This window comes from Malurus melanocephalus, unplaced genomic scaffold (genome assembly GCF_030028575.1).
Source record: "Malurus melanocephalus ecotype Western Australia unplaced genomic scaffold, MMel_1.1 scaffold_147, whole genome shotgun sequence".
NCBI lineage: Eukaryota > Metazoa > Chordata > Aves > Passeriformes > Maluridae > Malurus > Malurus melanocephalus.
Window position 1 is genome coordinate 748,718 of NW_026623379.1, and position 27,760 is coordinate 776,477.

A 27,760-nucleotide genomic window follows, 5' to 3' on the forward strand; every position below is an offset into this window, starting at 1 on the left:
CTTCCCTCCGGTTCCTTCAGCTTGGCATCTCCAATGTCTTTTTGATATCAAGACTTCCCATGTGAGCCCTGGGTGAGTCACTTCTCCTAAGGKCTGTCCTTACTCATCCCATCTTGCAGCTCAGTTGCAAAACCTCCAGGACAGGGATTTTCCTTGACTGAARGTCAGAGCAGCCCCTAAAATGACAGATCCCAGGTAGGCATTGGGATTTTGGCATGATGCTGCAGTGATATCTGTGCCCAGTTTCAAGATGACAATTAGCTTTCTGTTTCTCCATCCRGGACAGTTTCCCAAGACATGCAAAGTTGAAGGCTATATCTGGTGTTTGTTCCAGACCAGCACAGGCCTGTTCCCCAAGTCTTTGTGTCTTGGCAGATGGCTCGACAACTCAATGTCAAAGAGATCATGCTGATGCAAGAAGAGGCCTCCATGGGACTCCTTTTGTTAAGCAATAGAGCAAATGGCTTCTGCTCTAGTCTAAATAAATTTCTGGGGTTTTGGCCTGGAGAAGCTCTCCAGGTTAGGAAGGTACTTCTCTTGTGCATTTTGGAGGCCTTGCTCCAAGCCTTAGCTCTCACAGAGGTAATGGCAGGTGCTTGTTGTCTTCTTGTCTTTACTTAACTGCAAAAGATTTCTCAGCAAAACAGACAAAGTTGCGTGATGATGTACTGGGAGAGAGGGGCCAGCCTATGCTTCCAGCAGTTTGGAGAGCCCAAAGGGGAGGGAGTGGAAAAACTGGGTGTGTTCCTCCTGCTCTTGCTGCCTGGTGGCAGGAAGTTCCCCACCTGCTTCCCTGCTGTTTTGTCCCCTTGCTTTCCAGTGATTGCTGCTGCTCCTCTCACTTTGATCTGTGCTTTGGGTCAGCAGCTATGCTGTRTTTTTCCTGCTGAGCCTAGAGCAGGCAGACTGAGGGGCAGTTGCCAGCAGCAGTCAAGGGTCTGCCTGATGTCTTTGGTAACTCTTTTGCTTTGCAAGGAGGTGACCCTGGTGACTGAGGACGGCAGGCAAATCTGGACTGCTGCTGTGTGAATCTTCTGTAGTCTCAAGTAAATCCTGGTGGAGGGGATAGTTGCAACAGTGTGCATGCAGTATCAGAATACAGGATATTGTTGTAGTCCCMGGGGCTCGCAGGATTGTCCCCTGTGACACTTCCAAATGGCCCTGTTGTAACTCCTGTTGCAACATTGCGGGTGACTGCACTGCTTTGGATGCGGTAAGTGTGTCTGCTAAGATGTTGAACTGTTTTTGTTCAAGGYTTGTTTTTTTCCTAAGCTGGAATGTTGTCATAGGCACAGGGTGTTCCTCAGGCTGCCAACTGTGGTTTGAAATCCTTCTGAAGGTGAAGGGCAAGTTCGTGATGGAGCTAGAATGAGAGCTGAGGAGTCTTTACTGCTAAGAAGGAGTTTTGTTCCTCTTTTCTCCCTCTGTGGGCACCCAGGTAAATCTATACTGTTGCAAAGCCAAACAYCTCTACAACATGCCCTCATGTGGGGAACTTGCCTTTTCCTTTGTGGCATGTGGTAGGYGTTTCGAGGCATTCTCTCATCACAAGGTCTCTCAGCACGGAGCTGAGGCTCCCCAGTGTGCAGGGAGAGTGGAGGATGGATATGGGGGCAAAGTTTGTGTGCAGTTCTGCGAGGGTGCCAGGCTGACTGTTCTCACRGGAATAGGAGGGGATGGAGAGGGACAGCCATCCCAACCAGCCTGAGGGAAGCTGCATGAGACAGGGGTCAGTCGTGGAGGGTGGGAAGGGACTGCTGGCTCTGAAGGTCCTCACAGGGGCTGTTAGGGAGGAGTGCCCTGCGTGCTAAGGCTCAGCGTCCTGGTGCCTTGCCAGCTGTGTGGGCACTGTGCCGCTGAGCCTGTCCCCAGAGGCTGTGAGCAATGGTGCAGGCTAGCATGGCACCTCCCCACTGGGACTTTGGCCTTTTATCACCTGAGGCAAAGAGGAAAACTGCCCTGGGCTTGGYGCTTTCACAGCCCAGCGAGGTGCGGGTACAGCTGGCTGCTGACCACTGGGCAGGTGAGTTTGGGTGTGCAGCCTTGGGGCTTCTGTCTGCTGGCAGAATGGTGTGACAGGGCCGTGCTGTCCCCTTTGCAGCTGGACAGGTGACAGTCTGTGACGGTGGAGAGCATTCACTAGTATGTTTGAGAGCTGCTTTGTTTTGTTGGGGATTAATGCCTTGCCAGGTCCTGCAAGGAAATTCATGGCAGTCCCTGCTTTCAAGGGKCTAAAGGCAAACAAGCAGCAGATTAAACCGCCACCAATTTCCTGCAACCCCTCTGTCCCAAAATGTCCTGAGCAGGCAAGAGCCAAGTTGACAGCTTCTGCTCAGGTGACATTAGCCAGTGCCAGCTCCCTTGTGCACATTGTGCCTGTCACGCATCTAGAAAGCAGCTTCTCTCAGGAAATATTTGCAGTTTCATTTTGTACTCCTTAAACCTTATCGTTGTGATGGCAGCTTTTCTCCAATCATTAACAAAATTTGGCAGTTGTCTGYGTCTTCAGATGCTTTTGTGCTGTGAAGGGAAGTTGTGGTGATCCCAGAGAGTTTCTCCTGTCCCAGCAGGTACTCGTTGCTGATTGCTTCCCTCTGCCATCTCTGACTGTGAATGGTTGCATGGCTGTGTCCTTTAGCACAGCTTTGCTTCTCCTACTCACCCTGTGAGCCCTGCTTCTTGACATCAGCTTCTCTCGCTGGGGCTTTGAGACAAATGGAAATACATGGAAGGGAGTCCTGACTTTCCCTTCTGCTGTTTATTTTTAAGTCAAGGTTGTAGTTTGGAAGTTGGCTTTCAGTGACAGCTCCAGCATGTGCTGGCCTCGAGTTCTGTCTCATTCCTGCTTGACTGCTCAGCACAAATGTTTATGCTGGCATGAAATCAGGGATGGGCACACGTTTGGGTGTAGGGGTTTGCTTTCTTCGGCCACAGCACCAGCTGACATTTGCTAAAGGTTTTCTGTCAAACTGGCAGCATGTGGGTGCTCAGATAACCTGGCATGTACAGGAGTGGAGGAGAGGATGTGCTYGGCTGCGCTGGGGCTGCTGGGGAGGGGATCTGGAAATGGGGGTGCTGGCAGAGGGCAGAGTGAAGAGCTGGCCTCTTGGGAGGGGTGGGGGATGCTGCTGGCAGGACTGGGAGAGCTGGGCCACTGGGAGCCCACAGCTGGCTTGGAGGATACCAGCTGTGGCTCTGGCAGCCTGACAGGGGAAGAGCAGGAGRAGGAGGGTGCTGCACCCAGCTCAAACTGGGAGTAGAACGGTGGCATCTGGGGCTAGAGGTGAGAACCCCTATCTATAGGGCGGTGTGGTGGCTCTAAATGCAGTGAGCAAGGTTGGAGAGGTATGGGTGAGTTTAACCTGTTTCTTCTCCTGTGGTGTCTTGGCTTGTGGAGATGTTGGGTGCCCGTATCTCTGATCCAAGCTTGTTCGTGTGACACATTAATGAGACATGATGAGGTCTGTGTTCTCCCCTCCACGCTCCACGCTGTGAGTCTCTAGGAAGCTCTTTTCCTTCAGCTGATAAGTGAAGGTTGAGAGTTCAGCCCCGTGCCCCGGGCTGATCAGGAGAGCAGATACAAAGGTTGGCCTTCCTGGAGAAAGCCTCACTTTGTGGGTTATGTGGGAGATGTGTGGCAAGGCAGGGGACAAAAATAGCACCAYTTTGCCAGTGGCTTAGGCTGTGAGGACCAGATGCATCCAAAACTGGCCAAGACTGCATTGTGGYACCTCTGATCTGGCTGCTCTGTCACTGTCTGGGGCTGATTTTTGGGAGGTGAGGGAAGGGAAAGGCTGGAATGAGGAGTCTCCTGGGCTGTTTACRTGTGTCAGCATGAGCTTTGGGCCATTCACATCGCTTCGGTGTGCGTGTGGCTCTGAAACTAATTTGCCTGATCATTTTAATAAATGTAAAAGGGATGTCCTGGTGTGCAAGTAATGGGGCATTAATCCATGCCTGGCTGTGTTAACAGCACTCTAAGAAGAAAATACTCCCATGCTGCTCTCGCTCTTTTAATTATGGGATGTTCARTTTAGGATCCCCTTCCATGAGGGCTGCTCAGCCCCTTTGGCTTTCAGGTGGGTCTCTGGTGATTCTTGTTTCACCCACCCACCCACTATTGGCTTCCTCCCAGCTTTTCAGCTCCTTTTGCAGGTTCCCAGTTCCTGCAGTTCCCTTGTTTTCCTGAAAAATACAAAGACTTGCTGAGGCATCAGCACCTTTTTGTGCTGCTGGCTTGTCTGCTGCCCCAGTTCAGGTGCTGATGGGAGATTTTCTAGGAAGATGCAAGCTCTGCTCCCTGACACTGTTGCCACAGGAACCCTTGGAGCTGCACCCTGCTTGGCTGCAGATGCTTGCCTGTTTTTATGTGCAGTTTTTGGCTCCTGAGAGCACTGTGTTCCTGGGAAGATATACTTAGGTCTTTACTTAATCTCTTTCCTTTCTAGGTTAAATGTGTAATGTTGTTTTGGGTTTGTTTTTTTGACTGTCCTATAAAATTCCTGGCATTCTCTTCCCAGCGTGTTTTTCCCCCTTTAGAYTGCAGAACAGTAGCAGCTACCTGAAAGCAACTGGGGTCTGACTCTGCCATCATTCACCCTCTTCTAAGGGACTCAGGGAGTTCTGCAGATTACAGCAAAGTAGTCAGATGGAGTTTGCTGTGACTTTGGGTTTGTTTTGCAAATGGTCGTTCATTGGAGCTCTGTCTAAACAAACAGAGCTCAAATAAGCTTTCCACTTCAGTGCATTAAAATCCCTTAATTCATTAAAATCCCCTGGCCAGAGAMATTCAGGCCTCTGCTGTGCCAGGTGCTGTTTAAACAGTTATCAAGTGCTGGTGTCTGCTGTAAAATGATCACATTGTTCGCTTCCCGTCGCTCGTCCGCGAGTTGAGTGGCTTTTGTTAGGAGAGATGATACTAGTCCTGGTATTTGCTGGCTSTACAGCCAGCACCAAGGAAACCTGTAACTTTGCCCAGTTTTAAACCCAGGAAGGTTGTTTTTACCCTATCTTGCTGTGTAGCTGCAGCAGGAGCATCTGTTCCCTGGTTGGGAAGCAGCAGCAGTTTTCCAGGCGGATCAGCCAGCTGGRGAGGGCTCTGTGGTTACTGGGCAGGTGGAGACTGAAGCCAGTAGGCACAAGGAAAAAGGGGAGAGAGAGCTAAACTCAGCTGTCCCAAGTCCTTCTCAATGCAGAGGGATTCCATCGCCCTACTTGTGTCAGCAGGTAAGAAACAGCCCTGTCATGTATTTGTGTATCATTTGTGTGTCTTCCTATGTTCACTCTGGTTAATTGGTCTCACTCTTTTGGCTCCTTGGCTGTGRTGAATATTCGCATCCTGGCTGTCTTTTCTTGCTGCTGCCCTTTGTGATGGGTGCCTGCCCTCCTGAATGCCCCTCTTCATGGAAGAGTGCAGCAGAGGCAGCAAGGGAAGAATTTTGCTGGAGCAGGCTATCAGCACTGCTCGGTGCATGTATTTTGTCAGAGCTGACTCAATAAACACAAGTTTATTGAGGGTGTAGACATTATCAAGTGAGTTTTCATGGTTCACGGCTTGTTTATGTCAGGGTTACAGCCTTTCCACTAGTGGTCTTCCTATACTCACTCTGGTTAATTAGATAGAAAATTAGATTAGCCTAAACCAAACTGCTCTTGTGGACATGCGTATGAAAGCACATGTAATGAGGGGTGTAAATGATTTTCTCTTGGAAAGTGCAGACTTAGCCGATCCAGAGCTTTTTAAGGTCTGCAGGCACAGATCAGTTGAGATCAGGTAAAGTGCCTGAAGAGGGGTCACAGAAGGTACAACAGCACGGTGCAGTGGGTGAGGTTTGCATGCAGTGTTTTGAAGAGGAGTCCCTTTCCTTAGGGAGCTTCATGTGCTGGTCTCTCACAGCTTCAGTTGAATGTGGGACTGCAGAAAAGGCAATTTCAGCCTCATGTTGTTCAAGAGTGGGTCTGTGCAAATGGTTTCATGCTGTCCTGTCCCTGGCACTTGATATAAAAGGAGGCRGACCTGAACTCATTCTCAATCCTGTTTGCACCATCACTAGCTCTTCACACTTTCAGGGACCTTTTATTCTCAGGAATACACTGAGGCTCATAGGTGTCTCCAGAGTGGGTGTTGGCCTGTAAGGCACCCTGTTGGATGTGAGATTCGGTGTGGCTTGGGAAATCTGCAATTAAGGAGCAAATTTCATTCCAGAGGCAAAGGGCAAAGGTACCTCCTTTGCTTCTGGCTCAGCATCCAGGTGGAAGGTGGAARGGAAGAGGGAGGAAGCCTGCTGAATACTGCATAAAGCATAGGGTATCTCATTCCCAGGCCGGAGGTGAGGAAGTGATGACATCTCCAGAAAACTGAAAGTTGTGGCCACTTCTGAAATTTTCTCTTGTGCCCAGATTTCTTTGTGTGGCGACTTGTACCAGCTCTCATTAAACAATTAGGATTAAACAATCCTAACAATTAGGAGTCTTAGAGAGAACTGTTTCCTGCTGTCTGGCACTGAGCTGAAAGGAGTGGTCCAAAGGACAAAGGGGCATCAATAGYTTGGGGAGGGAGAGGCATTGCTTAAAAGATAGTGTGGGCACACGACTGAACAGGGGCTGACTATTTAAGCTTGGAAATAGAGGAAGGATACTAACCTTTGGAAGAGTAGTTTTTTGAAGGCTGTTCTTTAGACACAGCAGGTATGTGTTGGAGGGAAGTGCTAAAAGCCTTGTGATGACATGTGATTGTCTTAGGGTGGCTGGGTGGACCTGCAGAGGGTGGGGGATCCGCTTGGTATGGTGTGAAATACCCCCTGAAGTTCGAGACAAGTGACAGACACTGCTGTCCTGGATGCTGGGCAGAGCCTGTGTCCTGCCTGGCTGCTACCCTTCCTCACATGCTGCGAGAATCTGACGGCTCTGGCAGCTCTTCCCTCCATATGTCCTTGTATATTTGTGTACGCCCACACACACATTTATAAGGCTCCCTCTGGAGCTCAGTCTYCTCTTTGAGATCAGGTGCTCCCTTGAGTCACTTGTGCCTCAGCTGTCCTAACCCTGCAGTCTGCCTGCCAAGTGGCATCTGAGCTCTAAGAAAAGTGTAAGTGTCTCAACTTTCTGTTCATGGTGTCTTTCYGTCCTTTCCCAGGAAGAAACTGAAGTGAAGTGACTGAAAAAGAACGATTTGAAGGAACAGATTCATTTCCCAACAAGATCAAGTTTGAATTAAATGGCTGATAAACAGATCAGGTAACTTCTTAATTTTTTTTTTAATTGTACTTTACATTTTTCTTTTAGAGTCTTTCAAACTTGCTTCTGTTTGTGATCCAGGAGGTTGGAGGAAATCACCTGATCATCTCTTCTAGCCTTTAACAGTTCTGACTCTTCTCCTTTCTTACCTGCTTTTTTTTTTGAATCTTCTCTTATTTTCTGTCTCTGCCATGTTGTCACATCTCTGCATTCTTCAGTTGTTTTTTTTTCTATTGCCTTTTTCATTCTGCTCTTCATGAGTCCGTTCCTTTTTGTTTCTTCTTTCAAAGGTCACCCTGACCTGCTGACTTCAGCTGCTGGCATTCAGGGAGCAAAGCCAGGTCCTTGAGCAGCCAAGGATGTAGTACTTGTAATGACAAAGTCCACATAGCCTTGTGCAGCCTTGTGCCCTTATTCTAGAGACAGTCAAGGCTTAGTGATGGCAGGAACAWGAAGTACCAACAATGATTAGTGACACTTATGTGCACAGTGGGAATTTAAGAGCATTTTTTCTGGTAAAGGCCATGTTTGAATATTCCCTGGAAATGAACGGGGGTGCATTTCCTGGAAAGACACAGTTGTACCCTTTGCTTCCTAAGAGCTCTGTCAGGAGGATCTGCACAGTCCTGCACATGGGTTTAACTTTTTGCTGCTTGTGAAGTTGCCCCAGCTAAGTGACTCCTACATGCTGTGGGATTYCTGTGGGGTTCTTCATGACAGACATCTGTCATCTAACAGACATCTAACATTTCTGACCTCTACTTTTCCAGGTTACTGGCTCGGGACAGGYGGGGTGAGTGGGTGAATGGAGCCTGGTGACAGAGGGACGGGACTTGGCAGTGCCTGAATGCTGCAGGCATGAGGGCTGCCCCTTCTTAGTGTTTGCCGTGATTAGGATATCTTCCTGTATGCCTGTCTTCTGCAAATGTAAACAGTCCTGAGCTGCGCTGATAAAAAGACAGCATTGAGGAGTGTTCGTGTGCCAAGATTTGCCCATCGTCTGCTACCCAATTTGGAGAGCACTTGAAACTCTTCCAACATACCCGTGAAGGGGATGCTGAGATTCACCTCCGTGGAGCCTGGGAGGTCTCTGTTCCTGATAGCCTCAGCAAAGCAAAATGACCAGACGTCTGTGACTGTTTGAAACTTGATATTTTGAAGGAAGAGGAGGCCTGCAGAATGTGCCCTGGCCCTTCCAGTGTGCTCTTGGCAGTGTGAGCAGGAGCTTGCTGGCTACAGGGACTAGTTAAAAGGGCTGAGGAGAAGCACTAGAAGAGGAGAACTGGGATGCCTTTGTATCCCTTCTTGTATTGAACAAATGACTTGATTTGCATGCTAGCCTGTGYTGTCCCCATTTCATTAAGCCCTGCACACGTAGGTAGTGAGAGGCACTAGCTGTGCAGAAGCTAAATAGGACAGAGAGACCAGGCACAGTGGATTCTTACCCCTTGAGAGAACAGAGAGCCCTGACGTGGGAAGTGGGATGACTCAGTCACAGAGGAAAAAGCTTTTGATTCAGGTGCAAYGGCCTTTGTCTCGTGTTCTTTTCTGTACCTCAAACCCCTCACCTCTCCTGCTTTGGTCATCTCTCCAGTCAATGGGACCATTTGTCTGCAGTGGTCACAGGCAGCCAAATCTCTTTCTGTCACCTCTTAGAACAAGATTGATAGCAAAAGACTGGAATCAACAGCTGTGGCTTGCTGCAAAGTGAGAGCAAGGGCACTGCATTTCTGCAGCAGTGCATGTGGAACTCCATCTCAGTGCCTTGCTGGATACTGCCCTGTGRTCCATACTAGTTTCCCTCTGCGGTGTGCATGGGGAAATCTGGATGGTTAGATTCAGATGTGATGGGGGTGTTGAGCAAGGATTTCTCCCCCACAGGCAGAGGGAGAGATTGTCTGCAGCCTCAAATTTTTGGCTTGCCCAGGCACATCAGACCATTCCCCTTTATTGCTGGGGACTATGCTGAAATTGGGGAATCTCTTGCACTTACAATAGCAGCAGGCAGGATCTTGGTGTGTGTGTGTGTGTGTGTGTGTGTGTGTGTGTCTCAGTCCCACCTGGTATAAACCCTGTGATGGAACAGATTGAGAAAGGCAAGTGTTTGCCTGTCCAGGTGTTTCAGGGACACTTAGAGAAGCAATGACAGTGCTGAGGCACTGGAAAGGGGCACTGTTTGTGCCGCTCAGTCTGTGACCTGCCAACAGTGCATTCAGAGCTGAATTTGGGGAGGCTGAGCTGATCCTGTCTTGAAACACATTCTTTCCCAATGGTGTCTCTATCTTGACAGGCTTTTATCTGGTCTCTGACCTCCCCTTTCAGTGTKACTGTGGGTTAAATAAGGAGAGCACCATGATGTGAAGCTTACTGTTTGAAATTTTCCCATGTCCTAAGAACAAGTTGAGTGTAGGAGTTTGCAGGCAAATCTATTCCCTTCTCAGACTGTGGCACAAAGATCCCCAAGGCAACAGTCTGGTGAGATCTGGAAGCCTGGCTTTGCACTGAGCTTGTGCACTGATGTGGGCTTGCCTTCCTAACTGTGCTGATTTAATCTCAATCAGCACTGTCTGGTTTGGAGCTGTAGGCTGAGCTCAGATCTGTCTGCCTGTCTGTGGCATCTCTTCCAGCTGTGCCAGTCCTGCAGCTGTGTGTGTGTTGTATCATGCAGGTRTTAAGGGGGAAGGAGCTTTGGCTGCAGAACAGAGGCTGTGTGAAGGTGTGTCAGTCCTGAGGCTGACATGCTTAGCACTCGTGAACAAAGTCTATATTTTTTCCATCCCTCTTTTGTCTGCTTCTCAGGGGCTCTTCAAGTTGAAACCTTGAGCATCCATATTCTGCCTTTTCCTCAAGCATGGCTGCTTATTGATCCTCTCTGCAGCTGYCCCTTGATGCAGAGTGCTCAGGAGTGCTGTTGGGAGTGCATGTTTACAGGGCTTCACCGCTCTGTGCCTCACCACTTCTGCTTCCAGAGGAAAATGCAGTGTGTCCCCATCCAGAGCAGCAAGTCACCATCATGAAAGGCAGTGTACCTGTTCCCCCRATGGGAGGACAGGCCTTGCTGGCTCACCCAGCTGCTGTCAGCCACCAGTTTAATATCTGACACGTCCTGTGCTCAGGGAGCCGTATCCTGTGCTTCATTGGAGGGAGCTGACTCAAACAGGCTTTCTTTGTCTCTGCGTGTAGCGCTTTATTGAGCATGTAAGCGCAGGACATTTTTCTTAATTTAATTTGCTGGGATCCCATGTTTAGCTGATGTGGCTTTCACTCTGTGCCTCTTGCAAGAACTCTCAGTGGGAACACAAAGCCCTGTGTTTCGGAAGCACGTGCAGCGAGCCAGGTTTTGATTTCCCCCAGAGGTATGATCTCACGTCTCCGCATCTGCGGCTGTGCCGGCTGCCAGCCCGCTGGTTTCACCAGGCTGCTGCTTTGTGTGTGTTCCCCTGGCCCTGAGCAGTGGGTCTGGAAGCAGTTTCCYGTGGCTGCAGCCGTCTGCTCCGTGGCTGCCAGCTGGGAGCTCCTGGGATCGCTCCCACACCATGGGAGCAGCTGATGTGCTGCGGATCTGATCGTGGCGCAGGAAAGCGTTTGGCTGTGAACCTGCTGGCTTGGATGCTGTCGGGCCTCACTGTCCATTTTGTAGAGGTCCAGCACTCTGTCTTTTCTCCTCTAGGGACAACAGAAATCCCTGGGTCCTAGGCAGGATTTTTTCCTGTTATTAGCAATGCATGGAGTAGGTGTTTGGCTCCATTTCACTTGTCAATGGTTTGTCCTGATGGAATGTGCTGCTTYCTCTGCCTCTCCATATATACAGCAGGAACCAAACTTTGCTGTGTGGAAGAGCCTCCTTCGTGCTGGGGGGGGACAGTGATGTGTTGTTAATTTGTTATGCAAAAGAGCTCAGCKCTTTCCTCTTTCCCTTCTCTGATATTACCCAGTGCTAAGACATCTGTTTCTCTGTCTCATCCCCTTACAGTTTACCTGCCAAGCTGATCAATGGAGGGATAGCTGGGCTGATTGGGGTCACCTGTGTATTTCCCATTGACCTGGCAAAAACTCGCCTGCAGAACCAGCAGAATGGGCAGCGGATGTACACCAGCCTGTGAGTACCACCTGCACGGGCACCACCCCTGGGGGCTTTCAGCAGGGAGTCCTTCCACTGTGTTACCTCTTTCAGGTGAGCTCAGTGTCTCTAGGAGCTCAGGAAAGCCAGAGGACAGTCCCAAACCGAGYTGTGCTAGAGCAGATAAAGCAAACAGAGCAGCTGTTGAGGCTGCTGAGCCAGGCAGAGGAGTCCTCTGCACAGGGCACATCTGTTCACATCCCTTCCTTGGGAGCAGCATGTTCATGGCTGCCAGGGCTCATAACCAAAACATGAGGAATCCCAATTGCCTGATCCTGAACACAGGGATCCTGAACACTGCTGAKCTGCAGTCAGGTGCGTGAGGGAATTTCTGCCTCTCTTCTGTTTCCATTGCTCTGATATTGGAGATCCTTCCTTTGCTGTGTGAGTTTTAAAAAGAGGAAGTAGTCACTCATTCTTAGTCTAGAGCGTTGCATGTAGATCCTTTGAAGGATCATAGGTAGACCCTTGCTGTAGTTACCCCAGCAGTCCTGTGTCCAGAAAAACCCCAGGTGCTCCAGGCTGTAGGAAAAGAAAGCATGAATATATCCAGACACCAAACTCTCACCTGGAGTTTGCCAGATGCTTGGGGCTGTGGATTTGCTGTAGGAATGTGTACCACACTCAGTAYGAGATGCTTTATCCTAGGAACCAAAGACAGAGCTTAGTTTTCCAAAAGCGTTGGTGGTATTGAGGGGAAGAAGGGACTGGGGCTGGTGAGGTATGTCTGGCCCTCCTGTCACTCTGTTTAGAATAGTGTTACCTGCTCCCTGCTCCTCCACACCATCTTTTCCTCTTTTATGCCCAGGAGAATTCGAAGCAGAGAGGGAATAGGAAGGAAGTGCTGTGTCTGTTGWTGGCTTTAGTCTCTGTGCCTCCTTGCTCCAGCTGTTGACACAAGCTTAGGGTGCAGGCTCTGGTGCTTCCCTTGACAGTTCCCATGCTCTCTGCTCCCTGCACTGTTGGTGTCCCCTGGCTTGTTGGCAGGATGTGGCCTCCCATCTTGTTTTGCCTCCCCTTTTGTTGTGTCCTGCCCCTGCTGTAAATTGCTTCTTATCCTCCTGACCTGACATGTGACAGCAGCAGGAGTTTGGGCAGGATGGAGAGCTTGTAGGCTCCTCTTGGGACTGCATGCCAGGATGTCTCACACCTGGAAGGGAGCTCAGCAGGAGAGAGGCTTTTTAACCTCCAGCAAGTCTGCTCTATAGCCAGGAATTGCTGCAAGATGAGGGGCTGTTAAGCAGTACATAGGATTTACCCTGTACATTTGAGCTGGAGCCTTCCAAGAAAGGGAAAGGCTGAGCCTTCCTAAGAAACACTCCACAGTTACAAAGGCTTGTTTTCCTGGAAGTACCGTGAGCACATCAATACCAGATTTCCTGATGACACCAATTACCTGGTGTCTGCTGAGTACCCAGGAAGGCAGAAAGCTCATTTAAAATGTTGGTTGTCTTACTTTAAGATAGCATGCCTTGCTTCTGCTTGGCTCAAGAGATTTTTGGCATCAGGGTAACCTTTCAGTTGAAAAAGACAAAGACATTGGAGGAGTCCTGACAGCTGGAGAGAGCTTGGCTTTTTGGCTGTGCTGCCCCAGGTATGTTATGTATTGTTTTAGTTGGCTGTTGGCTCCCATTTTCCAGGGAGAGAAGAAAGCTGGATGTGACCTTGGCTGCATCTTGTTCTGCTGCAGCTKGAGGGGCTTTAAGTGACATGCAAACTTTATATTGGTGCAGCAGGGCTRTATGAACATAGTGGGGAGCAGCTCTTCTCACTCCCCTCCCTGCTGCAGCTTGTTCAAAGCAGTATCACTGGCTCAGGGAAAATGTGTTGCTTCCAGAATTGCAGTGGAAGAACTTGATGGGAGGGATAGGAGAAAGGTGCACTGAGATTTCTGGGGCTTGCAAATGTGTTGGAGGGACTGCTTCAGAGAGRGAGATGAGTATGTGCAAGTTGCAAGGGCTGGAGTAGAGTGTTTGAAAGATGAGATCCCAAAGGATGCAGGGAGTCCCAGCAGGGAGGGGAAACTCATTGCCATGACTGGCAGCAGTGCAGGATGGGCTCTTCACAAATAACCCTAGAACAGTCTTGACCCAGGTAGTGGCATAAGGCCCTCGAGAGAGCTCTGTATTTTCTTCTCTTTCACCTCAGCACTACTGCAGAGCTGAGAAGTTTATTCCTTGTGTTGCCAAATCTTTTAAAATATATTCTGGTTTTCATTTGCCACACTCCCCTTATTACTGCTTAAAAGAGCCTTTTGTTCTTTAAATTATGTGCACATACATGCATGTGCATCTCTCCCTTTCCTTATGGCCACAACAAGTAGCTGTCCCTTCATAAAGACCCTAAAGCCACCTTCAGCCAGCATCCAGGCTTCATGCAGCTGTGGTCCAGAGAGGRAAACTCTGCCAGGGAATCTGTGCTGCCTTCCTGAACTGTGCCTTTGGATTTGCTGGGTGTGTGTGTCTGTGCCTTCAAAAGCCTTTGAGCCATTCCAGTGCTCTGCATGGTTTTCCCATTTGTAGTAAATGTGTTTGGAATGAGGAAAGTGACAGTTCTCCCCTTGGTGCACAGCACCCTGCCGTGCTCTCCTCAAGGCCACAGCCTGAGCGCTCACTGCCTGCTGTGGGACCTCATGTGTTAAAAGTAAGTGCTTTAATCTGCGTGGGAGGCCAGATGACTGAGTGTTCAGGTCATCTCGTGTTTGTGTGCCTTGTGTYGAATTTCACAGAGTAAGTCAAACAAGTCAGCATGGGGGGGTTTTGGCCCCCCTTACTTCCATTCCAGAGCTGGATTTAAAAATGCATGCAATGGAGATCTGCTTGTTAGAGCATCTCGTGTGCATTTGCCACAGGCGACCCTGGATGRACAGCCCTGGCAGTGGCACTTGTCCCTTTTGTGTTTCTAGAAAGCAGACAGCGCGTGCAGACCCCGGGTGAGCCGGGGGTGTAAAAACCYCTGTGCATTTAGGGTTGAAATCGGACTCAGGCCTCAACAATGGCACATTCAGAGCCTGACGCAGTTCCCATCTCAGCCCAGGGTTTTGCTGACAGAATGGAAACGGAAACCACTCCAAGAAATTTGCTTTGTTTTTCCCTGCACTAACCCATCTTTGAGGTCCTGTGGTTCATCTCCCTCTGTTTTGTTTGCAGGTCTGACTGCCTCATTAAAACAATCCGGTCGGAAGGCTACTTTGGCATGTACAGAGGTGAGTACAGCTGACTCAGGCACAGCACAGCTTTTGCGTTGGAAGCACTGGTGCGTAAGTAGGAGGAAGAGCTCTGTTCTCTGGCATAAAAAGAAATTACCTGGCAATATCCTAAGAGGTTGAACAGTGCAGCTGTTTCTGAAAATAAACTCCTCCATGCAGGTGATTATGCAGATATTTATAACTGAGGCCTTGAGTCCTCCTCATGACTGATGTTAAACTGACTGAAGTTCATCTTCACTAGCAGTTTAATTTAGGCAGCTGGACTTTGTTTCAGGACTGTATGTTATGTTTCCCAGCTTGGGCACAGTAACTCTTGACAGAGGGGCAGTAGCAAACCAACTCTTGAAGTTCTGTTGTTCGTGACTGAATTTATGTAAAAGCCCTCCCCCAATGTGGTCAGGCCTGCTTTCTCTCAAGCATGCCCAAGTGCCTTGTTCAAGCATTAAGACAAGCTGCAGTTAAAAAAAAAAAAAATTAAAAATAACCTGCTCCCAGAAAAAAACTCCCATGGAATTGTAAGAAAATCAGAGATTGGTTCAGGGTGGAGCTTTAGCTGTTTGGTTCTTGTGTGCTGACCTGCTAGAAATGTCTTGTCTGCTTGGCTTGGGCTGCCTGTTACAGCAGTGAGTTCCTCAGCTGACATTATACCTTTTCTAGTTTAAACACCAAATCTCTGAAAGTTTGTAAAGATTTTGAGGATAGGAGACCAGCAGGCCAAATCCTGACTTTACTTTAGGCAGAGAAAAATGTGGAGTACCTACTTGGCTTTCAGCACAGTGCAACTGGCTTAGTTGAGGACTGGGAACACACTGAGCTCTGGTTCATTTTATGTCCTGATAGTCACTTGCCTGCATATGCAGTTTTTATCTGGGGTGTTCAGATAGCATTCTTGGTGGCACTCAGTCACTGATAAAGCCTGATTCAAGWGCTGCTATGATTGAGTCCTTGCTCTTTGTTTTTTTCAAGCTGAAGTCTGGAGATGCTGGTGCCTTGCTCTTGACGTGTAGTGTTTCTTGCTGCTTCTTCCTTTCTCCTAGGGAAACATAAGCATTGGGCCAGCCTGGGAGCAGGCACTTCGTGTTCAGGCAGTGTCTCTTGCCCAACTTCCCGGTGGGCGTTTCAGGGGAGTGTGGTGGATGGCAGGGATGGATTGGCTGCTTTGCATCAGCTTTCCTGGGAGCAGGCAACAAGACAAATAACCTCGAGGAACCCTGGCAAGCTCCATCTTCAATGCTAGCAGTGACGCGTTCCCTTTGATTTTTTCCAGAAGCTGGCTTCTTCTGTGTTCCTAGCCAGGAATTYGAGCTTGGCTGTAAATATGCAGTGGCAGGCTGCTTTGGGGAGGGGCAGGAGGAAGAAGCTGTTTGAGAAAATTTTCAGGGGAGACTGTAGCACTCAGGGTTTTTGGGAGAATCAGGGCTTTTGGGAGAGGCAGCTTAGTCCTTTAAGACATAGGGTGGTGGAGAGGATGTGTGTCTCCATGGCACTTGACACTCCCAAGCAGAAATCTCAAAAGGTTCAGAGGGTTTTGCATACCTCTTTCTTTTCCCAACCTTTTCCAAGTCTGGTCAGCTTGGTCCATGTCCCTGCCTCTGTTCAGGGTGCTGATAGTGGCTTGGATTTACTTGTCACCTCTGACTATTAAATAGGGAGCTGGGTTGGCGAGGTCTTTTTTGAATAGCTYCAGCTGCTTCCAGAAAATTACAGATGCTTCAGCATGGCCAGGTGCAAAGGTGAGTGCTCCACMTGCAGCAGTTCTGGTCTCTGTGCCTCAGTTCTGCAAGCTGGCATCAGCAGCCCTTTCTCCCCTCTCAGGGACAGGGTTGCTGGGTTAAATACATCCAAGGTCCATGAAGATCATGTGGAAAGAAGTCTTTCTCTGGAAAGAAGGCAAAGAGACATCTAAGGCTTGCAGACACTGAAGGATGGAAATGAGGTGGTGGGATTGGTTCCTGCTCCCTCCAGCTGTCCTAGATCCCCAGCAGAATTTGCTGAATGACTCACAAGCTCCTATTTGCAGCCTTTAAGCTGAAATTGGGAGGATTATATGTTAATGTGCTAATGTAGCAGCTGCTGCTCCCCTTGGAGGAGTCACAAGCACATCAGTTGTCCCTGCAGATCCTTTAGCCTCTGTCRGAGGACAGAAAGGGTCTGTTTGGGCACAGCCATTCCTGCTGCATGACTTCAGGGCTCCTTCACATGTGAATCAAATCTCCTCAGTGCAGACAGGAGAGTGGCCAGCGCTTGCAGGATGCTTCTCTGCAATTCACCCCTTAAGGTGTTTGTGTGGGCAAACAGTCTTTGCTTTGTGTGAGTAGCCCATAGTGAACTGTGGGATCTGTAAGGTAATCCCAACATTTTTCTCAAATTCTTCCCCAAAAGCTACARGGATTCTTGGATGTTTGGGGCATGAAGAAGAGGAGTTTGCTCATGTTTTTTCCCATCTGTAGCAGGCAGTGCCTCAAAGCTGGACGCTGTCTAGCTCTGTGTGTGCACAAGGAATTGACTGTGCGCTGCCTTCAAACACGATGCCAAGGGAATGAATCCATAGAGCCTGTGGGCTGATTGCTGTGGGCATCAGTGGTAGGGGCCCTTGGAGAGATGCTCTCTCAGCTGCTACTGCAGTCCAGCCAGAAGCCACCTAAAGATGCCAGCACGTGTTCTGAGCCATCCCAGTGCTGTTTGCAGACYGAGTGGTAGCTGAGCTGGCAGGAGCCAAAGGCCTGAATCAGGCTGAGCAAAGTGTCCTGTGCTGTTGATGACGTTTGGAGGGTAGCTGTGCTTCAGCTGCAGTACTGTGGCAGTCTTCCCTGGCCTCTGCTAATAATATCTCCCAGTGCCRTGCTGGGGATGACTCAATCCCCCTTTTATGTAGGTTGCTGGTGGTGTATAAGGGCTTCTGTGAGAAAYGTGTTTTAATAAAAATCAAGGCTTGGTGAGAAGAGGGTGCCTGCAAGTTCAGTTGGCAAACAACTGTTTTTGCCCCTGKTTGATTTTGTTCTTTGTAGTGCTCCCTTGCTTCTTTTCAAAACGTTTTGTTTTTAAATGACTGCTTTTTATTTTTCCATTCTGTTTGTCTGTCTTTGCTTCTGGTACATGTAGCATTGCCAATATGCCAAAGTTGGCTTTAATTAGGAAGTACTCATTGGCATGGGGAGAACTGAAGACACCTTACAAAAAGAAGAAAATGCAGTGGAAAGCATACAGCCAGCAGCTGAAGTATCTGATTTCTCCTTCTCCAGTAAATTGAAGCTGTTATGGATTATTCAGGACAGGGATTATCCATTCTCTGCTAAGAAGCTTTACCRAAAATATCAAAGATATAGGAAAAAACCCAGGTTCATTAACTTTTTTCCGGTATATTGCATGTTTTTATCCTCTGCTTTATTTGCAATTGAAGAAAAACTTTTGTGAAAGCCTCTTGGTTCCTGGAGGAGGTCAGCATGTGGAAGTGTATTTTTTGTGTACCCTTCTTCCTTCATAGCTTGGAGTTTGCTTTCTTTCAGTGAACCCTTCGCGCTGATGTTAAGAGTGCTTTTTTCTTTCTCTCCTTGTTTTTCCAAGGAAAGGGATATTTATGCTGCGTGTCAGTGTACAGGTGKTGTACTTCATAGCCACTGGGAGTCTCATTGAAGTTGTCTTCAACCTGGCATTTGAGGAAACACTTGATGGGTTGTCACTTCCACTTACAAATTAGGCGGTGTGGATTTGCTTTGTAGATCCTGATGTGATTGGCATTAAAGGATGGATGTAGATCATGAGGGTCATCTCTGTGTGGCTTCTCATTGTGTGCAAGAGCCATGGTGGGGTGTGATATATAGGAAGAATATCAAGTGGAAACAGCGCAATCACTGGTGCACCTAAAAGTTTGCAAAGAAGCAGAAGTGTGAGGGGCCTGCCCTGCTCCCTGCTAGTTAATTTGTCTCCTGTAAAAGATGATGGCATTTTGTTGGATGTCATGGCCAGTGTGGAATGAATGCATTGGCTTGGCTTGCTACGAGGCAGCGTTACTCTGTATTCTGTGCAAAATTTGAACACGGGAGGAAGATGYGTTGGGCTGCCCAGCTCTGTGCATCAGAAGCTGTCTCTTTCCTTGCTGCAATTTCCTGAATGGTGGAGATGAGTCTTCTGAGCTGAGGATGTGGAGCCACGGATTCCTTTGTCCTGGTCCCAAAAGTCCCAGTTGTGACTTAGTTTCCTAATCTGAGGAAAGTCCCCCGAAACCTCTGTCTTTCAATTTTTGAAGGGAGGAAAGTCTGTCCTGAAGAATGGACGATTGAGCTGACTCTTTGTAGTTGTGTTGAGCCCTTATAGCTCCTGTCAACTGGTGTTCAAAGGTCCTGAAAATGAGCCCCACCAGGTCTTTGGAGCCTAGTGTGGGTGCAGGCTTCTCTGACTGCTTCTCTTTGGAAAATGAATCTTTGGGGCAAATTGTGTAAATCTCAAACATGAGCATAAATTACAAAGGTGTTCCTAGGCCATTAACGAGTCTCGAGTGTGGGGCCTGGAGCTCGGTATGCTTCAGTGCAGGCAGAGAGAGCTTAAGGTTATCCACTGGAGGACTTTTTGAGCCCTGAGGTTTAAAGGGTGGTGCAAGCCCCACTCTGGTGGGAAGGGACTGGCCCTTTCCTCACTCCGTTTTCCCCAGGGCAGCTTGAAAGCTGCTCCCAGCCACTGTGTTGCCCTAATGCTGGTGTTGACAGCCCACAGCAGCCAGCCAGGGCATGCAGACCTTTCATTGTGACAGGCACAATACAGGGATTTGCTGTTTGTTGCTCCTGACAAAAGGGCACTCCAGCGGGTGGGGGATGCGGGGAGCCAAGGCTTGTTTACACCCCAGGTCCCCCAGCAAGCTTTGCCATGGAGCTCAAAGGGGAATTTCCGTGTGCTGMAGCTCGTGGTGGGCAAAAAGCCACYTCACTGTGGCTGTTCTGGGGGTGACACCCAGTGGTGATACACAGGGGAAGCCACTTTGCTGCCAGGGCTGCTGTGGAGCTGGTTCTGTGCAGATGAGCCAGGTGAATTCAGCCAGTCTCCAGGTGTTTCTATGGCTCTGCCTTTTGTGGRCTGCCTGGCAATCCAGCTGCTCTGGTGTTTTTTGAGGAGGAAGCACGGAAGGGATGCCAGTGAGAAGACAGGGCAGGGGGTCTTTAGCTTCTCAGTATCACAAAATATTTACAAAGGAGTTTAGGCTGGTTGTTGAGCCAGCTTGTGCTCCTTTGCTGAAGGTTTGATCTGCACCTTCTGAATTCATAGGAGTGTATCCTTGGATGAGAGATGAAGATGCAGTATACATGGTGGGAGGTAGTAGTGAAGCTGAAGAAATTACAAAATATATATGGCAAATGGAGTAGAAACACATCTGAGGATGTTTTCACAAATCCAAGGTGTTGGGAGGCAGAAATCCTGTTAATTTTCAGTGGTGTTTTGTATTTCTAAGTTCCTTTGATGCACTGGGAGCTGTCCTGTATCTGTCCTTGGTTTTGAGCAGAAGTTACTCCACATTCCTGAAAGATCCAGTTGATAATTCTTTTATTCTCATTATTCAATGGCCTTTTTCTCTTTTCTTTGCCCAGGGGCTGCAGTGAACCTGACTCTGGTGACACCAGAAAAGGCTATCAAACTTGCAGCCAATGACTTCTTCCGGCATCACCTCTCCAAAGACGGGTGAGTAGGGAATTGACCTTCTGCAGGCAACTTAAAAGACACCGCCTCTTGGAACACTGGTCTGGTGAGAGGTCAGGAAAAGGTGGAATGGGATAGTGCAATGACTGAAACACGAGTTGACCTTGACAGCTCAGCTGGTGATTACGTTCACGCTAAGGATGCAATGTCTAAAATGGGAAGCTTGAAGCACTCCACTGGATGACTGCTCTTTATTCAAGCTTCTAAAAATAGTCCCAGATTTAAGCCAAGGTTAGCAGATCCAGAATGTGTAGTCTAAGTATTTGAGAGGAACCCAATGTCACTGATCATTGCTCAAACAGCTGCTGGGAGGACTCTTGTCCTCAGCGTCCCATTGGATGCTCTTTATGCTCCTTCTGGCTCGAAAAGATGTAAGTCAAGTTCTGTAAACTCCAAACTTAGCATCCCTCTTCTCCTTTTGTATCTTGAGAATAGTTTTAGAGAGGTGGTAAATCTGAACTGACAAAGGGCACTTGCAGCGTTACCCAGCAGATGACCTGCAAATAAATGATGAAGGAATGCATTTACTGGTTCAGCTTGCAAGTGGAGTTTGGTTCAAAAGGCCCAAGCTGAAGCAGTTGAGAGGAGCTGGACCCTGAATATTTAATGCTGCTTTCACCAAGATGTTTTCCAAATTGCATGGGCCGTAGTTGTGTCTCCCAGCAGAGAGAGGCCTTTCCCAGAGACAGACAAGGGCATTGTCTGCAGTTCTCAGTGACAGTAGCTCAAATGACAGCCTGTTAGGGGCATGAGCCCAGCTCTTCCCATCAGCAGTTAAGGGGTGGGGCCTCACTGAAAATGCAAAGCTCCAGCACAATTAAAATTACTGAACTTAACAAAATTACTGAACTTAACAACTTCCCGACACATATCATGTCAGTCTTGGCTGCTCCAGATCAGTGACTTAACAACTTCAGTGGAGATTGTGGACTGACACAGATTGAGAAGCCATTTTATTCCCTGTGCCTTTTTTTTTTTTTTCTTTTGTTTTGGAGTCCTTTAAAGTAGGAGCTAACATATGTCTGCGTGACTCACCGGCTCGCAGCTCTTCGTGATTTTCAGACTCAGGTCTTCAAATAGTGTCTCTTCTGTGCTCTGCTCAGACAGTGGGAGGTAGTGCTGTCCTCTCCCAAATGGTGTGTCTCATCCCTGCAGCAGTGGCCCGGCACACCTTGGCATGCTGCAGTGAACACCAGCACAGCTCTTTGCCACCACCTACAAAGTGGGGGCTTARTAGCTTGTACAGGCCAAACAGAGTGCTGAGCTGCCCCACCTTGTACTGCCTMTAAGGGAATGGCTCCATGCAAGAAATCACACTAGCATTGCAACATAACTGGCTTTCTGTGACAGCAATCCCTGCTGTCATGTTTCAGCCATCAAAATGGGACAGTCAGTCACTAACCTGTCAGTCACTGTCCTGCACTRTGAGAGGTAAAGGCTTCCTCAGAGGCGAAGTGTGTGTGTGTGTCTGCTTCAGTGCTGAATCCAGTTTTGAACAGATCTTTGGGTAAGTGGGATGCAGCTGTGTCCAGGGGTAGCTGAGGTCTTCACTAGAMCTTTTCCAGTTTGACTTTTGGTTCCTGGCTGGTCCCAAAAGGACATGGATGGTATGCTGCACTTGATTCAGAATAAAGGAGCTAGAGAATTCTTCCAAGAGCAAGATACCCTGTTCTCCTAAATCTTATGTACTGATGGGTCTGGCACTACAGTGACCTAGAGCAGGAGCATGACACTGCTCAGGTAGTGGGAGGCTTTGTGTCTGAACGCAAAACATTTTAGTTCCTTTACAGACAAAAGAGGTGGGCCACAGCTAGGAGACAAGAGCCAGGCAGCATGTGGAATCAGGGTCACTCATCTCATTTAGCCACCATGGGGGCTTGGAAGAGTGAATCTGCTCAGCTCTGCTCATGAGGGTAGCCAGCATGAGCTGGACAGAGAGGCAGAGCCTTGGTACTGCTGTGGTAGATGATTTAAGGTGTTTCTACCTAGAAATGTCACCCCAAGGTACAATGGGAAGGAAAATGCCTTGCAGGTTGGCTGTGGCTGGTATAGACCCATATGAATGTGGAATCTGGCAGTTTTCTCCCTTGGGATGCTTCTGTCCCGTCCTCCCCCGTTGCCTTAATAAGACGGGATTAGCAGTGCTGGAATTCCAAGGCTTTTCCTACCAAGGACAAAACAGGGTGTACACCTGCTAGCACATCACAAGGCTGGCCCACCTATTTCACAGCTCCACTCAGAGCCTAGGTATGAACAACAAAATAGCCTGGGGCTGGAAAGGGGAAGCCTGGAGCTGCCTGGCACCCAAATGTGGTTTCATTTCTTGATGTGTAATTRCATCAGTCAAGGTGTTACACTGGGCAAAGCACGGCTGAGGGAGTTAGGCTCAGTGTAAGGCTGGGTCAGCAAGATCTCGGTTCAGCTCCAGTACAGTCCTTTTTGCACAAGCCAGTCTATCTACTGTGTACATTCATACATGTTGTACCCTTAGGTCAGTATCCTAAAGGATACTCTGACTCAGAGCTGCAAAAGTCTTTTAGACCTGCTTGACATTGAGTGGCTTTGTTGCTAAGCATCTAGCACTTGYCTTGCTWGRAATATGTTGCRTGAGTTGCTAATCYTTTTCTGATAAAATGTAGATGTTCYATCAATATTTGCTGATTAAAATACATGGTATTAAAATAGACCTCCATGTGCAAGAGGAAGAAGCATGTATGAACCAGAGAGTGTGGCAAATCCAGCATGACTCAAAGTAGCCTCAAGTTAAACAACAACTTTCAGTGTACATGAATGTATTTATTTTTATCCTTTRAAAAACTTAGTGTTGAAATTGCTTTTAAACTGCTAGGATGAAAAAGTGGCATAAAGTCTATTTTTGAAAGGCCAGACTGAAAACAGCGCCTGTGGTGTAGGGAGCTTCTGACTGCAAATTGCTGGAGGAGTATTTTAGGGATGTTATCACTACAGATTTGTGTTAGACTCCCTGTTCCCTGACTCTGCTCTTGGTCACTGCTGGAGGTAGAGCACTGGTCCTCACATGGAGCCTCATGCCATTGTTGGTGCACCCCACATGGGACYCCATGCCCTCTCCCTGATCTGCAGGTGTCTGTTCCTGCAGCTCTCTCCATCCTGGTTCTAACTCAGGGAGGCACTCCTGCCTAAACTATGCTTTTTCTCTCCTTTTGGTGCAGGCAGCGTGTGTGCTTACAGGCTGGGAGATGTAATTTCTGCTTCTTTGCCAGTTTCTATTTTCTTGCCAGTTTCTATTTTGATGTCAAGGCTATTATGACAGCCTACAGTTACAGCTTCTTGTTTTCTGGAGAAACAAAACTGAGCTGGTCTCAGAAGCTGTCCTGGTCATTAAGGAGCAAGGGAGGCCTTGAGTGAGTTGTGTGAATGCTGAAAACAAGCTTGCTATGTCATGGAGGAAAGGAGGGAGACCAAGATATTGGAAAATCTGAAGGGCATCCCATGACCATGATTGAAAAAGGCAGTAAGAGTCAAGCGATTTCTTGTGATGATTTTGACCTGAGAGCCTCAGCAGTTCGCTGAGGAGATGACCCACAGAAAGTCTTCAGGCAGGTCCATGTTCCTCTGTCATTCTGACAGGAAGAGTTTCCACTAGGCTGGGGAAAGCAGAATGTGGAGAGAGGGGAATCTTCCAGTCTTCAGGCTGMTGGAAACAGAYGGGATTTTTTTWAAACTCTGGCTTTTTGAAKCTGKATGTGTTGAGAGACTCAGTGCCACAGCTGCTGTTAAAATAGTACAGGTTTCATTGTCCAGAGCMGAGGATGTGAGGAGTCACCAGGGCTAAGTGAAGCACTTGAATATGAAGCACTTGGGTATGAAGCTGAGAAGGCAATTTAGWTTGGTAATACACCAGCATTTAAAGTACATCATTGATTATTGGGTGCTCAGCATGTGAGGCCTCTTTGATTGATTTAAATATTGTCTGTTTTTTATATCCTGTTTGAATCTGGATGTTAAACACTTAATAAAATCAGTCCCTTTGCAGTGTCCTGCAAGGTTTCATGTTTATCTCAGAAGAGTGGGGTGCCAGATAGTTGCTTTGCTGGGTATGTATTTGCCAGGTTTTGTTCATTTTTCAGGTTCTTGGTTAAATATTCTGCCTTGGCTGCAGTAAAAAGGTGTGTCATGCCTTCTTACATAAGCARTTTGTTGCGCATAAAAACTTACCAGTGTCCCTGGATGAGTTTCCTGGTGCTCTTCTCCAATGTGTTATTCCCTTATTTCTCCCGTCCTCTTTAATCTTGACCTTTATTTTGTTTGCTGTTCTGAGGCAAAGGCTGCCAATCTGCTGTCTTAGCAGCTCAGATCCCTAGGAAGACCAGCATGACTGACTTAATTCTGCCTTTGCTGATGCCAGCACATTTTCTCCCATTTTGCTTTCTCCTGCCTTATATCTTTGCTCAGGGAGTAGCAATAGCCAGCTGGTAATCCTGGGACAAGCAACATACTTTTCCTTCAGTCTTAGATATGGAGGCTGGAGATTGTTCTCCATTGCCTTCCCAGCTGATACATCTCCCCAGGGCTCTTCCCTTCATCTGCTCTTCTTTCAGGCTGTCCTAAAATGCTTGGACCAGCTCTTCTGTAGCATTTAAGTATCTATTACACAGCCTGGCTGGTCTTTGAACTGCACAATGCCCTTAGGCTGTAAAGTGAGGCTCTCCATTTAGGAAGAAGGGATGCTGCTGCTAGTGCTGGTGCTGAGCTGCTGTATCACCCTGCACACACCATGCTTGGTCTTTCTTTGGCATTTGTGTGCCAAGGCAGCCTCTCCTGCACTCATCCACTGGATACTCAGGCAGTTCTTCCATGTAGGTAACCCTCATCCAGCTCACTGAGACTTGGAGGTGGGGGAATCTCTCCCTTCTCCTTGAGAAGRAGAATGGAGCTGATAATGTCACTGTACCAATTCAGGGACAACTGATTGGGAAGGGTTCTTTTATTTAGGAGGACAACTCCTGTGTGCTGATCTTCTTGTCCACATCAAAGACCCACTACTAAATTGTTTGAAAGGAACTGATTCTGTCTGCTTCRAAACTCCTGGGGAGTTCTCTACAACCTCTTGATCTGACAGACAGAGGCAGGGGTTATTTTATGAGTGAGGAAGGTGATGTCCAAGCTGGAGCAGTAGCCTCTTGGGTAGAAAATAGAAATTGATGGCTTTGTATGGATATTTCCTTAGGTCAGAGGTTTCCTCTCTGGAAATGTTGTCATCCTGATTCCAGAATGGCTGGTTCTGGTCCCTGCCCAAACACAGTAAACTCCCATGTGGTCAAGATTTTTCAGAATCTTGAAAAAATCCTACTCTGCTCCCATGTGACATCAATATACCAATGCTGTCAGAGATACTAACTTTAAGCTCATTGCTCTCAAAAAGCYCTTCATAAACCTCTCATTTTTCCCTTCTGACTTTATTTTTCAGCTCTTGTTTGARACTCTAATTTAAATCAAGTATGAATCTCCTCCCCTTCCCATTCGACATTTTAGGTTTGTCACGAATTAATTGTATGTCAGTTAAAAAAAGTGGAACAAGTGATTTCTGCCAGTGCAGAAATCGGAGCTATATGTTATATTTAACACCCTCTTGCTGTGATAAAAGATCATTTCTGAATTTGTAGGACCAGATCTTTGCTGGTGTTGCAGCTTTTGAAGTTAGTTGAGATGTGCCAGTTTTTAAACCACTGAGGATAAGGCCAGTGGTGCCTTAAGTGTTTGAGGCCCTTTGTTGTCTAGAGATGAACGGTTTTCACACTGCTTTTACTGTGCAGACTGGTGAGGTTTTGCAAAGGCAGTTTGACCCCTCTGTGGCAACTTTTAAACCTCCTGTCAAAAGATTTGCTTAACTTGAGCTGCTTTTTTTCTTGGACTCACCCCAGTTCCCAGGATGTGCAAACCAGAAGCTGAAAGCCTTTGTTCTAGATGCTTTTGATGTACCTGTTTGACATCTCTAAAATACACCCACGTGCATAAATCYGTCCCTGGGTCATGCTGGCATTGCTCCATGGAGTTCAGTGAAGTCAAGGCTGGCTTCAGCTGGCTGGGGTGATGGTCCAAGATGAATATGTAGGCCAGTCTTCCTGATCTTTTGAACTGGCTATCAAAGTATTCACCCTGGATGAAAGCCAGAAGATATGCACTCTGGGGATGCTCCAGGGCTCTTGCTAAAGTGGGAGGTGCTCTGCTGTGCCAAGGAGGGATTCTGGCAGCCAGCTCCTTTGGGTGGTTTGCTTCTTCCCACAGCCAGGCTGAGGATTGTTCTGCCTTGATGCTGACTGTGTCAAGCCACTCAGAGACTGGTTCTGTGCTTCAGGTCACCCAAAAGACACGAGTTGGCCACCTCCAAGTGGCAGTGGGAACCTCTGGATTTSCACACCCTGGTTCCCCCAAACCTGCAGGAAAGCTTAGTGTGCACACTTCAGCACCCGTGTGGATAACTCCATGGGAGGGATTGTTCTTTGCAGCTTCTCATCTATGGGGAAATTTGGAAAGGGGAGACTGTGAAATATTCCTTCCTTCAACCTCATGAGAGAGCTCTATATTTAGTTGCTGGTAATCCCTGTTGTGGCTCTGTGCCTCTAATCCCCTGCTCTCATATCCTCCCTGGAGAAGATGAGAGGTGGAGAAATCAGCCCAGCTGACGTGGTGGGCCAGCAGGATTACGGTGCATCTGCCCTCCCTTTCCTGTAGGGCTGGCATTGAAACAGCTTTGCAGGCCCACTGCAGCACAGCTGTGCTGTGTGTGCGTGCCTGTAAAACCCCTGGMAGGGGAGTGTGCCTGGGCTTTGCAAGGGAAGGGGGTGTATCACTGTGGGACTGATTCTGACACAGTGTGGGGATGTGCYTTGAGCAGGTTAAGATGAGATATTGCTGCAGAGCGGGGCTGAGGGAGGTAAAAATAGTTCTTGCATTTAAAACAGAAAAAAAGAGGAGGCTGTTTCCCTCTGGCTGTGTGATTTATACATGCTTCTTTTTTTAACCCTTTTAGAAAATTAGCAGGTCAGATGTACCTTTGAATCAAGTCAGTGTTTTCTGATGCCAAGGCTTGAGGTTTTTTTACAGGGTAAAAATACCACTTTCTGAAAATGGAAATTTTATGAGGTTTTGCATCCTGAGTTCCCCTTTTCACTCTTAGCTGGGCTCTTTCATAGCTTTGGAATAGAGGGAACAATGAAATGCTGCATTTTGCTAGGTGAGAAGATGATGATCCCTGCTCTGTAGTGCAGAGAATGCACAGAGCTGCATTGCTAGAGGTCCATCCCATCCCTTGTCTCTCAGGGAGGACCAGTTTTCTGCAAAGGCTACTTGTTTAGGTTTGAAAAACCCGGCAAGATGAAGTGGCTCCTAACTACAGAGGAACAGCCTTCCTGATTCATATTTACTGTTTATTTAATTTGCTTTTCTCAGAGAACTCCAAAGCAGCAAGTGAAATATTTTTTCCCCCTTGCTCCTTGTCGTGTGGTCTCTGTTGACAATTTTGAARGGAC

The 27,760-nt window shown here is 48.0% G+C and overlaps 1 protein-coding gene across 3 annotated transcripts in view; it reads left to right on the forward strand.

Moving 5' to 3' along the window:
• SLC25A22 (solute carrier family 25 member 22) overlaps positions 1-27,760 on the forward strand; it is a 48,613-nt gene that overhangs the window by 14,639 nt on the left and 6,214 nt on the right. For 2 of the 3 annotated variants that reach the window (XM_057371444.1, XM_057371447.1), the window contains exons 2-5: positions 7,136-7,236; positions 11,210-11,335; positions 14,506-14,561; positions 20,141-20,231. In XM_057371444.1, coding sequence (XP_057227427.1) covers positions 7,217-7,236; positions 11,210-11,335; positions 14,506-14,561; positions 20,141-20,231 — 293 coding nt within the window. In that variant the 5' untranslated portion in view covers positions 7,136-7,216. Of the gene's footprint in view, positions 1-1,942; positions 2,024-7,135; positions 7,237-11,209; positions 11,336-14,505; positions 14,562-20,140; positions 20,232-27,760 lie in introns of those variants that run through there. The other variant, XM_057371446.1, reaches the window with a different exon arrangement.